Source organism: Thalassophryne amazonica, chromosome 14 (genome assembly GCF_902500255.1).
Source record: "Thalassophryne amazonica chromosome 14, fThaAma1.1, whole genome shotgun sequence".
Taxonomy (NCBI): Eukaryota; Metazoa; Chordata; class Actinopteri; order Batrachoidiformes; family Batrachoididae; genus Thalassophryne; species Thalassophryne amazonica.
In genome coordinates, this window is record NC_047116.1 from 8,865,523 (window position 1) to 8,881,812 (window position 16,290).

At 40.3% G+C, this 16,290-nt stretch overlaps 1 protein-coding gene across 1 annotated transcript; it reads left to right on the forward strand.

The window, feature by feature from the left end:
• Positions 1-1,983: 1,983 nt before the first annotated feature.
• On the forward strand, positions 1,984-15,409 carry LOC117525120 (succinate--CoA ligase [ADP-forming] subunit beta, mitochondrial-like). Its single transcript, XM_034186958.1, has 4 exons — positions 1,984-2,134; positions 2,492-2,612; positions 11,424-11,511; positions 15,326-15,409. The coding sequence occupies exons 1-4, from the start codon at positions 2,012-2,014 to the stop codon at positions 15,330-15,332; spliced, it is 339 nt and encodes a 112-aa protein (XP_034042849.1). The 5' UTR covers positions 1,984-2,011; the 3' UTR covers positions 15,333-15,409.
• The last annotated feature ends 881 nt before the right edge of the window (positions 15,410-16,290 follow it).

Genomic DNA, 16,290 nt, shown 5'->3' on the forward strand with positions numbered 1-16,290 from the left:
TCTATTTGTCAGTATACTCCCCTAAATTAACCCCTACAGCGCATGCTATCAGCCGGCACGTTAGTAACGAATTTCAACACCAATTCCCCAAACATCCAGGTTAGTTCTCCACGCACTCTTTCCGCACCAGAGTTCATGAACATTCCTGACCTTTCACTCACACAGACATCTTTTTCCCGGGAACACACACCTTCTGAGCATTTTATCTACAAGGCCTGATAATTTTCAATCTTATCTTTTTTAGTCTCTTATCAATTTTCTTAGTCCAGGTTCTTTTGGGTAAGAGGCAATTAAAAATATCACCTGTCAACTTGGGCGGAAATCCCGACTCACTCCTCCAGATCGTGCAGAAGTTATAAAAGGTTTCTGCTTACCTTTTAGTCGTGATCACTGTTATTTACGGTCTGGAGGGATGAGCTGGACTGCCCCAGGCTGCCGGAATGCCCCTGGACCCTCCTGAAGCTGGCTCGCCAAGTTCTGTCGCGGCTCGTCTTTAGTCTTCTCAGGATGTCGTCTTTTAGATAACACAAACTAATTGCAAGTGATATGCTAGAAAATGACACAACACTTTAGAATAATTCAGCCTTAAGCAAGATAAAATGCACAGAGTTTTTAAGTTTATTTAAGCCTTTGACACAGAGCTTAGACAAACTGAGTCCTCTAGAGAGACTGAATATGACAACCGCGCTCGTCTATTTATTGGAGACCCGCGGGCATCGCTCCTCCTTCGACTTTTTTTATTTATTTCATTCCCAAGACATGGTTTTCTATTGGAAGCGTCCTCTAGTGAACCCTAAGCAGGTGTTAGGCCATTATTTCAATGTGACAAACGCTCCCATTAAAACATGAAGGATTTACAACTGATTTTTTTAAAAGACCTTCAGCCACAGGTGCAGCTGGCCTGAGGCCCCCTCCGCACGTGGCCTCAGCCACACGTGCAGCTGGCCTGAGGCCCCTGCACGTGGCCTGCGGGAAAGCACCTAAAAGGCCTTGGAAAGCCCCTGACAGACTAAATGACTAATAGAGCCCTTTTTTTGGGTTGAACACCTGCTAGTTCAACCAGAGGACATACAGTTCGGATCAGGACACTTGATAGTTCATCACAGTTCAAATATGGACCTAAAAATTCTTCTACAGATTCCACGGTGTGTAGATGTTATGGCGTCAGTGACCCCACGGCCTTGGCGGAGGTTTGCACTCTCTGAGTGCTTCTAGTTTCATTTTGTGTTTGGATGCAAACATGCTGCTACCTAAATATGCTAATGGTGCTATGCTAACATTCATAAACATAGCTCTCTAGTGTTAGATAATATCTGTGCTAATTCCTTTTTATTGTTAGTTATCAAGTATTTGCTTTGTTATCTGTTGGAAGTGTCTGGGAACTGGTTCAACATAAGAGTTAAGTTTCACTTCCATCACGTATGCGTAAGTTTCAGATAAAGGGGGGCTCCCCCTGTCTGTCAGAGCCAGTAAGATTAGGATTGTGTGGCTAAAACGCACCCACTGTAATGTCCACATTGTTTTGTATAAAGGTGTTGTCTCAGCCATGTTCGTGGTCCCTTCACAAGATGAAGCCCGTCTGTGAGGACCTGGGCCTGATTTCAATGTGACTTTCAATAAATTCAAACTGAGGAAATATTGATATGGTCCTTTGTAAGGGGCAGTATATTACATAAAGAACCAGGAGAAATTACACTAGCAAGTTACAACCTTCACAGTGCAACTTTGCAAGATTTATTTAATGCACATTAAATGATATTTCAGTGCTTGTACATGATTTGCATCTTTTTTCTGGTTTCATTAAATTTGGAGTCTGGAGGCTTCATCCTGACTTTGTCTTTAATGGAAGCAGTTTGGTTTGCTGTCACAATTATAAACACACAAAGGGAGGCAAGGTAACAACTAAGAAAGCCTGAATCCTTGAAACTAGGCTGTGTGGACTGACCAGTGGATTTAATAGAAAATTTTTTATGATTGTTTGGGTTTTCCAGTAAATGGAGCCGGTCTGGCCATGGCCACCATGGACATCATCAAACTCCACGGTGGCACGCCAGCAAACTTCCTGGATGTCGGAGGAGGAGCCACAGCACTACAGGTGACAGAGGCGTTTAAACTCATCACTTCTGACCGGAAGGTAAGAACAGACATTTACAGCAGAGGCTGTAATTTATGTATTCTCCTCTTGCGGCATCTACACTGAGGGGATTTGGCGGCTTTGTGTTTTATTTCATGTAACTTGGATATTTGTGTTTTGGACTGTTGTGTAGAAATACCAAAGGATTATGGGAAATTAAGATGGCCTTATTTTCTGACATTTGGAATGAACAGTTGCTCATAGAGGAGAGATTAGTGGATGGTGCAAATAATCAGGCGCAGTTATGTTTGTGTGCAGAGACACTTGTATGGCTGCAGGACGGGAGGAGGGTGACTGTGTCTGACACTTTTGGAATCTTTGGTTTTTAATCACACTTCTCACACTATTGGTCCTCAGGTCCAGGCCATCCTGGTCAACATCTTTGGAGGCATTATGCGGTGTGATGTCATCGCCCAGGGCATCATCATGGCTGTAAGAGACCTGGACCTCAAGATCCCCATCGTAGTGCGGTTACAAGGTACACACAACCACACACACACAGCTCTCCCTTACAATTTCTATTGAATGTCACAAATTATTTTGGCAGCTGAAACTCCGAGTGTGACAAAGTAGAACTGAAATAATTTACGATGATGTTTATAAATGGCTCCATTTTAAACCTGTTAAAACTAGTTTGTCATCTTGAGGTTCCGACTACTTGGAGCAATAAAATAAATCATCATGTTTGGAACAGGACTGCCTTATACTTTTTTCCAAATTCCCCAAACAGAAAAATATAACTTAAAAAAAGAGGCTATAGATATATTGATCTCGAGCCTTTTATACTTTGTGTTAAAATATAAAGGTTGAGCTGATAGAGACAGAGTTTTGTTATGATATATCCGTAGATATACACACATATATGATTTATAAAACGTGTTAAATGCAAATTACATGTTGAAATGAAAACACTTATTTCTGATATTGCACAGGTTGGAAGAAAGAGACGAAAGAAAGTCTTTAGGGTGACTCTCGATTATCAACAGGACTGTCAGTCCATGTAATAAAAATAATGCACACAATTAGACATCAATGATCACTAAAACCCAAATAAAATAGAAGTGGGCTGACTTGGTGTCTGTTATATTTGTAGATCACTATCTGTATCTCTATCTAGCTCTTGGTCCATCTGTGTATATCACCGTCTGTCTCAAGATTTGTCTGTCTCTGTCTCAATCGCTGTCTTTCTCTCTTCTTATAACTCTTGCTATATCTCTGACTCTGTCACTGTCTGTCTCAATAATCGGGTGTCCCAAAAAAAATATGCAACATTTTATCATTAAAGAAAATGGTCAAAGCATATGTCTAGGAAATAAATTTATGGGTGGATAGAAAGCTGAAAGGTTGAAGTTTTTCAGACCAATGTCAATATTTGCCCTGCATATTGTCAGTCTCTTATACAACATGTTCAGTGTAGGCCCAGCGTTGGCAATTATGGCCTGCAAACGCGTTGGGGAAAGTGTCCTGAGGAATGTTTCGGATTTCTCGGCAGATGTTTTCCTTTAATGGATCAATGCTTGGCATCAACATAACCTTCAGAGTCTCTGCAAGTAAAAAAGAAATATAAGTTACTACGTTTGTAGCATTTAAGGGTCAAACCGAGTTTTAAATGTTGTATATTTTTTGGAACACCCGATATCTCTACATCTGTATCGCAATTGCTGTCTTCATGTTTACGTATATTTTACTCTCTGTCTCTCGCTGTCTGTTTTTCATGTCATTATCTCTGTTGGGAAAGTGTAAGTACACGGACCCACAACAGGGGCGCAAATGAACGGACAATAGAATAGGTCAAATAACAACACTTTACTGTTGCGAACGTGCACAACAAACAAACAGATTCCACAATAGATCAAAGGTCAAATTACAAGGTGTCGTGTGGGCAGGCTCGAAGATAGGAGACACCTGTCCAAAGCAGAACCGGAACCACACGATTTCCTCCGCCACCAGACCCCGGGAATACTGGAGCCGCCAAGTCCCAAACTCCCAGGTGGCCACTACCTCCGCGTGTCGGACCTGGTACTGCTGGCGAGGAACAAAAACACAATTAAACGTGGGTGCGTCTGCACCCAGCAATCTGCACGGCAGGGAAGCTACCTCCACCTCTCGTTGGAGAAAAAGTCTGTTATCACTCACAAAAATCACAAAAAAAGGCTTTCTATCAAGCAGTCAGGCTGAGGATATTACCTTTCAGGTAGAACGATATCTCGGCAAAGAGGTGGAGATGACGTCTTGCTGATATACCGATGCAGATCAGATGAGTGGTGACAGCTGTCACAGGTGATGAGTGTCAGCTGTCACCCCGGCTGCTCCTGTGAGGCGGCAGCGCCCTCTGGTGCCTGGAGCCCGCACTCCAGGCAGGGTGCCCTCTGGTGGTGGTGGGCCAGCAGTACCTCCTCTTCAGCAGCCCACACAACAATCTCTTTTTCTCTACCTTTTTCTTACTCTGTCTCTATCACTGTCAGTTTCTATCTCCATCATGATCTGTGATGATCTCAGTATCAATATCTATCTTCTATCTCTGTTAATTTGCTGTTATCTCTCTCTGTATCTATCTGTTTCATTTGCTGTCTTTATCTCTGCCTACCTCTTACTCTGTCTACGTGTCTCTATGTTGTTGCATTTCCACAGCTCTCCAGAAACATTTTTCAGTCTGTGAAATCTACAGTAGTGTTCAAAATAATAGTAGTGCTATATGACTAAAAAGATTAATCCAGGTTTTGAGTATATTTCTTATTGTTACATGGGAAACAAGGTACCAGTTGATTCAGCAGATTCTCACAAATCCAACAAGACCAAGCATTCATGATATGCACACTCTTAAGGCTATGAAATTGGGCTATTACTAAAAAAAAAAGTAGAAAAGGGGTGTTCACATAATAGTAGTGTGGCATTCAGTCAGTGAGTTCGTCAATTTTGTGGAAAAACAGGTGTGAATCAGGTGTCCCCTATTTAAGGATGAAGCCAGCACCTGTTGAACATGCTTTTCTCTTTGAAAGCCTGAGGAAAATGGGACGTTCAAGACATTGTTCAGAAGAACAGCGTAGTTTGATTAAAAAGTTGATTGGAGAGGGGAAAACTTAAACACACGTGCAAACATTATTGGCTGTTCATCTACAATGATCTCCAATGCTTTAAAATGGACAAAAAAAAAAAAAAAACAGATGCGTGGAAGAAAACGGAAAACAGCCATCAAAATGGATAGAATAACAACCAGAATGGCAAAGGCTCACCCATTGATCAGCTCCAGGATGATCAAAGACAGTCTGGAGTTACCTGTAAGTGCTGTGACAGTTAGAAGACGCCTGTGTGAAGCTAATTTATTTGCAAGAATCCCCCCCAAAGTCCCTCTGTTAAATAAAAGACGTGCAGAAGAGGTTACAATTTGCCAAAGAACATCAACTGGCCTAAAGAGAAATCGAGGAATATTTTGTGGACTGATGAGAGTAAAATTGTTGTTTTTGGGTCCAAGGGCTGCAGACAGTTTGTGAGACGACCCCCAAACTCTGAATTCAAGCCACAGTTCACAGTGAAGACAGTGAAGCATGGTGGTGCAAGCATCATGATATGGGCATGTTTCTCCTACTATGGTGTTGGGCCTATATATCACATACCAGGTATCATGGATCAGTTTGGATATGTCAAAATACTTGAAGAGGTCATGTTGCCTTATGCTGAAGAGGACATGCCCTTGAAATGGGTGTTTCAACAAGACAATGACCCCAAGCACACTAGTAAATGAGCGAAATCTTGGTTCCAAACCAACAAAATTAATGTTTTGGAGTGGCCTGCCCAATCCGCGGACCTAAATCCAATTGAGAACTTGTGGGGTGATATCAAAAAGCTGTTTCTGAAGCAAAAAAAGTACTCTACTCAAAAGAACATCATGTCTAAGTATCATAAGAAGCAAATATAATTTGATTTATAGGGAATGTTCAATTTATAAGTGGGACTTATGTATATTTGAATGTGTGGGTATGTATATGCGTATGTAGATAATAGATATGGGTAGGTGTATATGTATATAAGTGACTGTGTATATGTATGTATATACATGTATATATTTATGTTTGTAAAGTATATACATATGTATATAGGTATATATGGCACAGCCCAAGCAGAGGGTCACCCCCAAGAGCCTGGTCTGCTTGAGGTTTCTTCCTTATAGGGAGTTTTTCCTCACACAGTTGCCTAGTGCTTGCTCTGGGGGTTGGTAAGGTTAGTCCTTACTGGCGTAAAGTGCCTTGATTCGACTTTCTTGTGATCTGGTATATAAATATAATTATAAGTGAATAGTATATTGATGTGTATGTCTGTGTGTCGACATGTAGTAGTGAATTTGTATTTATGTAAATATGACTGATTAGAATTGTTGGACTTGTACTAGCGGAGGTGGGCGCTAATAAGCTTTGCTTCAGCCCACACTCTTTCGGACTCACTAGTTTTGTCTGTTTGTTTGTGGAATTGTTCATTTTTTTCTATTTGAATATTTTGTGTGCCGAATAAAAACTTTGTCACTTGTCACTTTTGTCACAAAACCAAGAAATGTGAATGAATTGTGGAATGTTGTTAAAGAATCTTGGAGTGGAATAACAGCTGAAAGGTGCCACAAGTTGGTTGACTCCATGCCTCGCAGATGTGAAGAAATCATGAAAAACTGTGGTTATACAACTAAATACTAGTTTAGTGATTCACAGGATTGCTAAAAAAGCAGTTTGAACATAATAGTTTTGAGTTTGTAGCGTCAACAGCAGATGCTACTATTATTGTGAACACCCCCTTTTCTACTTTTTTTTTACTAATAGCCCAATCTCATAGCCTTAAGAGTGTGCATATCATGAATGCTTGGTCTTGTTGGATTTGTGAGAATCTACTGAATCTACTGGTACCTTGTTTCCCATGTAACAAAAGAAATATACTCAAAACCTGGATTAATCTTTTTAGTCACATAGCACTACTATTATTCTGAACACTACTGTACATCCATACTAATCAGTGGTCCTCAGGTTTATATGAAAATACATAGATTAGGTTTTTTGAAGTTATTTATAAAAGTAAATTAAAGCACCATATCTCACTTTGATAAAGAAATCACTCAAGAATCACTCAAATTTATTGGATTTTTTTTTTATGATTACAAACAGCAGAGGTGCACACAGGAAGGTTCCCGGTCCAAAACAGCCTCTTTACATCCGGATTGGCATCCAGCATAAAACTTGTGTCAGATTTCTTGTGGATCTAAAAATGGAGCAGCCAGAATAAAAGTTCCCTCAATATCTCTTCACAACATGTCATGTAAAAGTTCTTCCAGAGAATCACGCAGACAGAAAATCAGAACCTTCTCTGCATCTGCACCCTGGTGTGACCTTAAAAAAAAAAAAAATCTCCTTTTGCTTTTGGCGTCTTGATGTTTAATGGAAGAGTGCTTGACGTCCTAACAGCACTATAAAAAAAGCTTAAAGCTGCGCACAGTTTATACGGTAAACACAGTCCTGCCGCGAACCCTAACTCCTCTGAATTACAAGCGTTTGATGTTTCAAACAGGTTCACCTGGTGTAATCTGCCAGTTATTTTAAGCCATCAGCCTCTTAACACGGCAATGAAAACACAGAATGAGAGAGATCCTTCCATCTCCAGTCTTTTGGGATGAGTGTGTGTTCCAGACAGCTGGTAGCGCTGAGAGCGAACTGCTGCTTCTTCCCTTTGATGCTTCTCACTTCAAAGTCTGGCTCCTGTAAACACGAAGATGAGTAAACTTGGGATTATTATTCATATAAATGATTATTTACACACAGACTGGTGTCAAAATGTCGAGAAGAAAACATAAGAAGGCGTCTCGGCTTCCAGACCGGTGTCGCCGACCGAATTGGTCCCCCCTGATGATGCAGTTCATGACGCTATTCACGATTTAACACCTCGTTTCTGCTTTAAACTGCCTCCATTCATCATCTATCTCAGTGATAGATATCTGAAGCTTTGTACAACAATCATTTCCACATAAATTCAGCATTGTTTCATAATAAAAGGCAGCCGAAGCAATCAGAGTGCTGCGGCTAAACGAGCTGCTAGCTGATGCATTCACTGCTCGTCGGATATTTCACAGCGTCACGGAATTTCCCAGAGTTTCTGCTTAAAACAGCCTTGTTTCTGCTTAAAACTGACTATAGAATGATTTAAGAGGTTTTGCCTTTATCATCTGGTGGTTAATAATCCATTAATCCATTTGATCGCTTTGGATGAAGAGATTCTGTCTCAGACGTGCTGCTGTGGTCCGAAATGACGCATGCGCAGATGCAAAAGGCGGACTGATTTCTAGGGGTGGACCGTTTGGTCTGCGGTGTCACCGGTGTCGCAGACCGAATGGTCCACCCTCCCTTCACTGCACATGCATAATTTTGGACCTCAACAGCTTGTCTGAGACGGAGTCTCTTCACCCAAAACAATCAAATGGATTAATATGATTATTAACCATCAGATGACAAGGTAGAACTTCTTAAATCATTCTAAAGTCAGTTTTAAGCAGAAACAAGGCCGTTTTAAGCAGAAACGAGGCGATTCTCTGTGACGTTTTGCGAATGCAGCAGCTAGCAGCTCCTGTAGCCGCGGCGCTCTGATTGCTTCCTCCGTCTTTTATAATGAAATAATGCTAAATTCATGTGGAAATGATTGTTGTACAAAAGCTTCATATATCTGTCTCTGAGATAGATGATGACTGGAGGCAGTTTGAAGCAGAAACAAGTTTTTTTTCCTCAAATCTTTATTTCAAAAATACAATAACAAACAGTAAATGAGCAAAAAACAAGGCCACACAATTATAATGGAAAGTGATACAAAAGGAAATAAATAAATAAAATTGGGCAATACAAAAGTAAGGGGATTCCTTATAGTGATTGACAATTTATGACATTGGGAGAGTCAATACACTTAATACTGCTTATATTGTTCAAATTCAGTCAGAAGTCTGTGTAAATTTGGACTCCTTTCCAATACTCTCGCACTTATGAATATTGAATTTACTAAACAGTATGAAAGGTTGATAATGTATTCCTACTCTGCACTGTTTTTTTTTTCCTTCCCCATATAGACAAGAGAGAAAAAGCATAATAAGAGGTACAGACAGACAAGCGATATAACTACATACAACGTGGCTAACAAATGGGCATCATTACAAACAGTTAACATAACAAGAGACATATTATACAACACCGACATCAGCATGGACAAAGACTGACCCGAGGAGTACGAGAGGGTTTATTGTAAACTGTAGGTCTTTACTAGGTTTATTGTCTTTATTGCTTTTTTGTTTGGTATGTTATTTAAAGTTTTAAGGTACATGTTGATTTCAATTATCCATACTTTGAGAAGGGGTTTAGAGTGACTGAATTTAGCTTTGTGTATATGATATTTGCCAAGTAATATATATAGTTTACTAAATATTGTATATTTTCATTTTTATGTTCAAAGGAGGTTGTTACTTTATGATTTGCTATTTTAATTCTATGATTTAACTCTATGAAACGAGGTGATAATCTGTGAACTGCGGCTGATGATGCTTGTGCAGTGAAGGCAGGACGGCCCGATTTTTAGAGGTGGACCGTTTGGTTGGTGACATCGGCTCCAGGCTTCTTCCTTAAATTCTTAAATGGATCTGACCGCGGCGTAATTTGTGATTTGTTGATGACGTTGGACTGCGCCGTGTACAACCATCATAAGCGTTCAGCTGATGTGTCTACCTGTCAGGGTCACAGATGACATCATTACCCTTCTTAAAGCCTTCACCGAGGCCTTGTGTGTGGACGTGAAGAGGCCACACCCATCAGGCTAAATGCTGTCGACCAGGATAACGTGCACACAAACCAGAGGGTGGTTAATTTTAATCACACTTTTTCTTTTTTCTTTTTTTTTTTTTTCTTTTTTTTAAGACCTACGAGGAGTATGTCTCGCTGTCCTATGGGGCAGGATTTATATTTTGTCTTGAAATGTTTTCTGTTAGTTTGTGATCCAGAAGCCATTGTAACCTAATCTGTAACACTTAAGGGACTACACACCCTAAGCACAACATGACCTACACAAAATCCAGGGTGGCCAGGTCATTGGAGGGGTCAAAATTTAAAAATGCTGTGATCATATTGAAACATATACCTCCGTTTTTTTTCTGATCATAAAGATTCCTAAAAGGTATAGTTTGGAAAATCTACGATGGAATGTTTTAGACTTATGAGGTAAAAACTGGGAAAAAAAAATGGGTGACACAGGTCAGTTACAGTTTGTACCAGGTCAAAAGTTAAGTTGCTCCAGTTTTGGTAAAAAGTGATACTACAGCTTGTCTCATCTGTCATTGGGCGGGGTCCACCCTGGACAGAACACCATGCACGACCCACCTTTCAGTACTTTTATATGTCCTCCAAAGGCCAATAATCTGCCAGATTTGGGTCTCTGTTTAGATCCAGGGTCCAGTGTTTAGTCCCTGCAAGAACCTGACTCACTGGAATTTACTTTGTGTTTGACAGAATGTTGACAGATGTTTTATGTTGTTTTCTTGCTGCCTGTTTCCATTGTAATTATGACGAAATAATAAAGCAAGCTGAGAAAATGATCCATAATTTATCACAACGGTGCACTGATTTGACTTCCCAAAAGCCCGGATTTGTCAAAGAAATGAATTTTAGTCTCATTCATCAGCCTCACCACCAAGCCGAAAGAGACGCTCTGTCTCTGTCCCTTTGTCTTTCTCTGTCCCTTTGTCTGTTTCTCTGCCTGCTGTCTGTCTCTTTTTCTGTTTTTCTGCGTTAGACTCTGTCTGTGTGTCTTTGCGTCTCTGTCCATTTGTCTCACTCTGTATCATTGTCTGCCTGTCACTCTGTCCTTTTGCCATTGTCTGTTTGTCTGTCTCTTTCTGTTTGTCTCTGTTTCTTTGTCTGCCTGTTTCTCTTCCTGTCTCTTTGTCTCTCTCTGTCCATTTGTCTTGGTCTCTGTATCTTTGTCTTTCTTTCTGCCTATGTCTCTCTGTCTGTCTCTCCCTCTTTTTGTCTCTGTCTGTCTGTCCGAGGTGATGTCTTAGTGATTGCAGTCACTGGTCCATTCTTTCACAGTACAGGTCATATTAAAGGTCATGTTAAAGGTCAAATCTGAGGTCATCTGAAATACACGCTGATGCTTCAAATGCAAACGGCAAATTCAGTCAGACTTGATGGACAGTTTCCATTAATTTAGAACAAAACATTTTGGGAGGCCTCTTTTTTTAGTAAGTCTTTTTTTATTGTGATATTTGTTTATTTGTTGAAATCAGGGACGAGAGTGGACGATGCCAAAGCGCTGATTGCTGCCAGTCCGCTGAAAATCCTGGCTGTGATGACCTGGATGAAGCGGCGAAAATGGTAACACAACAAAGTCAGCACAATCACACACAACATGCACAGCTGAAACAGCGTGGGATGTGATCACAACACCTCCCCTCAGTGGTTTTATTTGTGGCTTCATCCATGTTTAATTTGTTAGTTTGTTGGTTTTCCCGTTAATGAGCGCTATCTTGGTTGCTTTTCATTGGAGCAGAGACGAATGAATCTGCTTTTGTCTCGTTCCTTCAAACCGATACAGATGTGAGCACAAGCTCCTCCACATCAAGGGTTTTAAAATTCTGACTGCTGGGTGAATTGCTTTTGTCTCACTCCTCTGCCTGCGTCTGTGACCCACTTACTTCCTGTGTTTGGATCCGCATGTCATTTCTGATTGCGCGTCACGTTGCCAGGTTTGTGGTTTAGTATGATTTTCTTTTTTCTTTTTTTGTTGTGTGTATTGTATGTGAAGGCTTTCCTTCATGATTTCTTTGCCCCTGGTTGCAGCGGGATCTGGTTCGGGCCGCTCTGTGGACAGAATTCAGAACCAGGACGCTGACCTCGGTCGTTTCCCAAAATGTTATCTAGACTTAATCGTCTCGTGCTGGTGTTGCTGCTGGAGCGTTTTATCTGTTTAATTCATCTCCTCCCTCCAGCACTTCACCTCCATCTCTTACTTGCTTCCTGATCTTTCTTTCTGGATATTCTTCTCTTTTTCATCTGTTGATCCGGATATACATAGAACCAGAGGCTTTTGTGTTTTATCAACTCTCTAATTTGGGATTTTTGTGCTTTATTGTTGTGTACTTTTTATTTTTGGCATCATTATTTTATTATTTAGAGTTTATTTAGTTTAGTGCTTTGATACCTTTGAAAGTACAATCTGAGTTTAATTATTATGAATAACAAAATTTACCATTTTTCTGTATGCAAGATGCATTCAAAGGTTTTCCTATCTATTTTATGCAGTAGGAACAAATGAATCACGTAAGTTGTCGTTTGATGGGGACATGTAGGGACACTTCCTGTGCCATGTGTGAAATTTTTTTTTCCTGCCTACAGAGCGCATCCGTCACTAGTACTCAGTCTTAGAGTGAACATGTACTCAGCATCTGTCAGCTTCTCACTTACTACCAATGAAGGAATGACTTGAGCAAAGGTATTGCATCAAATTTAGCCAAAACCTTAGTGATACCCAAACACAAACCATTCTCAATATTCAGCAAGCTTTGGTGATGATGCCATGAATGTAACACAAATAAAAGAGGGATATAAGCACTTCAAAAATGAACGTACATCAGTGGAGAGCAACGCACGTTGCGGTAGGGCCATCCACAAGCCGGAAATGACCAAGTGATGACAGAATACGGACTTTGGTCTTGGATGACTAACGTGTCACCGATCCGAGAACTTGTGGACAAGGTGGGGATAAACACTGGTTCGGTACGTTCCATTTTGATGGAGGATTTGAATGTGCGAAGAGCGTGGGCGAAATCTGCGCCAAAGCTACTAACAGCACAGCAGAAACAACTGCGTCCGTAAGTCTCACAGTACATGCTGGATGCACAGACGGTGACCCCAACTTCCTGAACACTGTAATCACCGGTGATGAGACATGACATGAGTTTATGGATGCAACTGGAAACCAAATCTCAGTAAAGTTCAATTACATTTCATATCTGTTGCACCTGAGTATAAGTTGCAGGACCTCCAAAATCGAGTTAAAAAAAAACCTCACCTCACGACTTATGCTCCAGAAAATACAGTACTTATTCCACATGATGATTGAAGAATAAAAGATGCAAAGTTGTTTTGTTTTTTTTTGAATTTATGAATATTTGTTTTGTCAAAGTGAAGTCCATCTTCAGATACAAGTCCAATTTTTTACATCCTTATTCGTATTTAAACGTTGTTAATAATCAAACCTCTGAGTGGTCTGTTCACCTTTTACCTTTTTTTCCTCGTTGCAAAGCGTAGTTAAGTATTAACTTATTTTTGCATTGTATGATTAAATGCAAATATATCATTGCTGATAATATTAAAATAATTAATGGATATTTAGTGTATACCATACATGCATTAAACCAACTGAAGAGATCTGTCTTCTGAGATGGTTGCAGGGTTTGATTAAAAAAAAACATTACATTAGAAAAATAATCTGTAATAATTGTGTTTATGCAAGTCGTTATACGAGAGTAACAGGTCAACAATTAATCAAAAGTAGGTTCTACATGTTGTCTTGTTGTCATTTTTCAGCACAGTGCAGATTTCTAACTTTTTGTACAGCTTCCCAGTTATGATGGATAAACTTACTAAACTAATTTTTCAAAAAGGAATTTCTTCAAACAAAAACTACTGACGTAGGTTAATACTGAACTCTGAGGTTTAACATTTCTCAAACCTTTAAACCCCACAACCTGCTGGCCAGTTTTGAAAGGTGTGCCTTTTAAAAAACATCACCACTGCTTCACCATTTTTTGTTACCGGAACCTTAAAATGGAAATTATGGAAGTTTGTACTTTTCAGATGGTCTCTGTCAAGGCTCTCAGTTGTCCAGGTGGTTTCCATAGTAGAGAAACTTGAATCTTCAACTGGACTGGGTTGCTTGACGCGAGGACGTTTCGCTTCAAATTGCAGAAGCTTCCTCAGCTAAAATTCTTGCTCTGGTAGTCTGACTTCTGTCTGATCCTTGTAGAGAAGAACAAACAGAATCCACAAAAGCTGGCGTTTTAAACCTACCAGACCCCTCCTACCGAGAGGCAGACTGCTATTGGCTAGTGACTAAACAATTGCTTTATTAGCACCTATTGTGCTCTAGTTAGCACCTCCTAATGATAGGGTCGCTGTCCCTCCTAACAATGGGACTGACGCCTCTCCTGACAGCTCTCATGATGACGTGAATGACTCATTACCATGAACAAAAGACTGAAACTGCTTTGACCTGAGTACCCATTGTAAGATTTTAACTTCCTGAGGAAGTTAAAATCTTAGCCAGAGAGAAGAAATGGTTTGAGAGACGGTTGAAGAAGGCATTGTATGTGAAACAGCTGAAACACAGCCTTAACCGGGGAGGGGGTCTGAGACATGCTTTGTCCCCTGTTTACAATGGGGTGCTCAGGTCAAAGCAGTTTCAGTCTTTTGTTCATGGTAATGAGTCATTCACATCATCAGGAGAGCCGTCAGGAGAGGCGTCAGTCCCATCGTTAGGAGGGACAGCGACCCTATCATTTAGGAGGGTGCTAACTAGAGCACAATAAAATCCTCGCGTCAAGCAACCCAGTCCAGTTGAAGATTCAAGCTTCTCTACTTTTCAGATGGTCCATGAACTAAACACGTCCACAAACTATTCCATCAGGAAATCTAGGCTTAAAATGCAAAGTGACAAACAAACACTCAATCAGCATTATCAACATAATATATTAATACCAAATCACAGTATTTTACTTTAAAAATTAAAGTTACATCAAAAGAAACCATTTGCGTTATCCAGGGCCTATAAAAAAAATTCTAATACTAATCCTCGGGTCAGCTGGATCTTTTATTGATTTTGTTGCAGTAATCACATGATAAAAACTGAGCAAACGTTTGACTGATCTGCAGACTGGGCAGAAGATACAAGAGGATGGATAGATCAGAGATATTACAGAAATTCAGTGTGTGTTTTGTTCTTTGATTTATTGCATCATAACTGTTACACTGTGTTGAGTACTCATAGTGTGCTGTTTCCATAGAAGTGCAGGACTTGCAGGTGGAATGAAAAATGGGACCAGTATCGTTTGACAAAGAATGTGCAGTAAATTTTTGTTGTTGCAGATATGAAACGGTGCCGTTGTCTCTAACGAGTCTCTCTGTGCAGGTCGTGAGGCTTTCTGAATCGTGTCGTTGGCGAAGGAAGCTCAGGTGGACATCACCTTCCAGCTGCCCATTTAAAAAAAAAAAAGGTGACCTCCTCACCTTCAACACTCCTCTCTGTCTCTCTCCTCTGGACACACCCACGGAGATGCCTTCCATGCCAAAATGAACAGCAAGGATGACCCTCTGGCCCACAAGAGGATAAAACTTCCAGAACTTTCTCTGCGGCATGGTGGCACGGGTCTGCTCACAACACCTTCGGTTTTAGCCCGTTTCCTGTCTCAACCCTTTGGCTCCCCATTTTACCAACAAACTTATGTTGCACTTGACTTGTTACGCACAACCCCGTCTCCCTCTGACCCCGCCTGTTTAGTTATTTACAACACACCCTATTTTACTTTAGGAAACGCAGAACAGATTCATAAAGAGTGTCTTCAGCCAAAACATTCAAATCGATTACAACAGTTGCTTTCACATGCTTCACGTTGTGATTTCAAACAGGAATAAACGGAAAAGAAATGAAAACAGCAGCGGTTTGAATGCACAAAGCTAACTGGGGGTCAGTGTGTGGTACTGAGGTGTCACCACAAGGGGCAGCAGCAGCGCAGGTAAAATGTTTACCGGTATTTTGCTCACCAACAAACTATAAGCATAACTTGTGTTTAGACTAAAGCAGAACATTAAAGTGGCTTCACACCAAAAAGCCTGAGGGTTTGATTCCTCCAAAGCAGGGCTTCATACTAGAATTTTTTGTAATCCATTTATTTCAAGCAAAATCTGTACTTTAGAATTTTTGGTTTTGGTTTGTACCTAAAAATTCACAAACTGGTTAGAAACCAATTAAATACTCGTTAGTAACTTTCTACATACGGCTGTGACAAAAACTATACGTATATATTAGAAATGATAAAAATCTTTATTGATTATAGGCTGCATACATCTTCATGCAAAAGCCCTTATGAAAAAAAG

What these genes read in the sequence shown, in the direction of transcription:
- LOC117525120 (XM_034186958.1), top strand. Translation starts at nt 2,012, where the DNA reads ATGGCCACCATGGACATCATCAAACTCCACGGTGGCACGCCAGCAAAC. An exon ending in TCATCACTTCTGACCGGAAG is followed by an intron (nt 2,135 to 2,491) that starts GTAAGAACAGAC and finishes ATTGGTCCTCAG; the next exon opens with GTCCAGGCCATCCTGGTCAA. An exon ending in CATCGTAGTGCGGTTACAAG is followed by an intron (nt 2,613 to 11,423) that starts GTACACACAACC and finishes TGTTGAAATCAG; the next exon opens with GGACGAGAGTGGACGATGCC.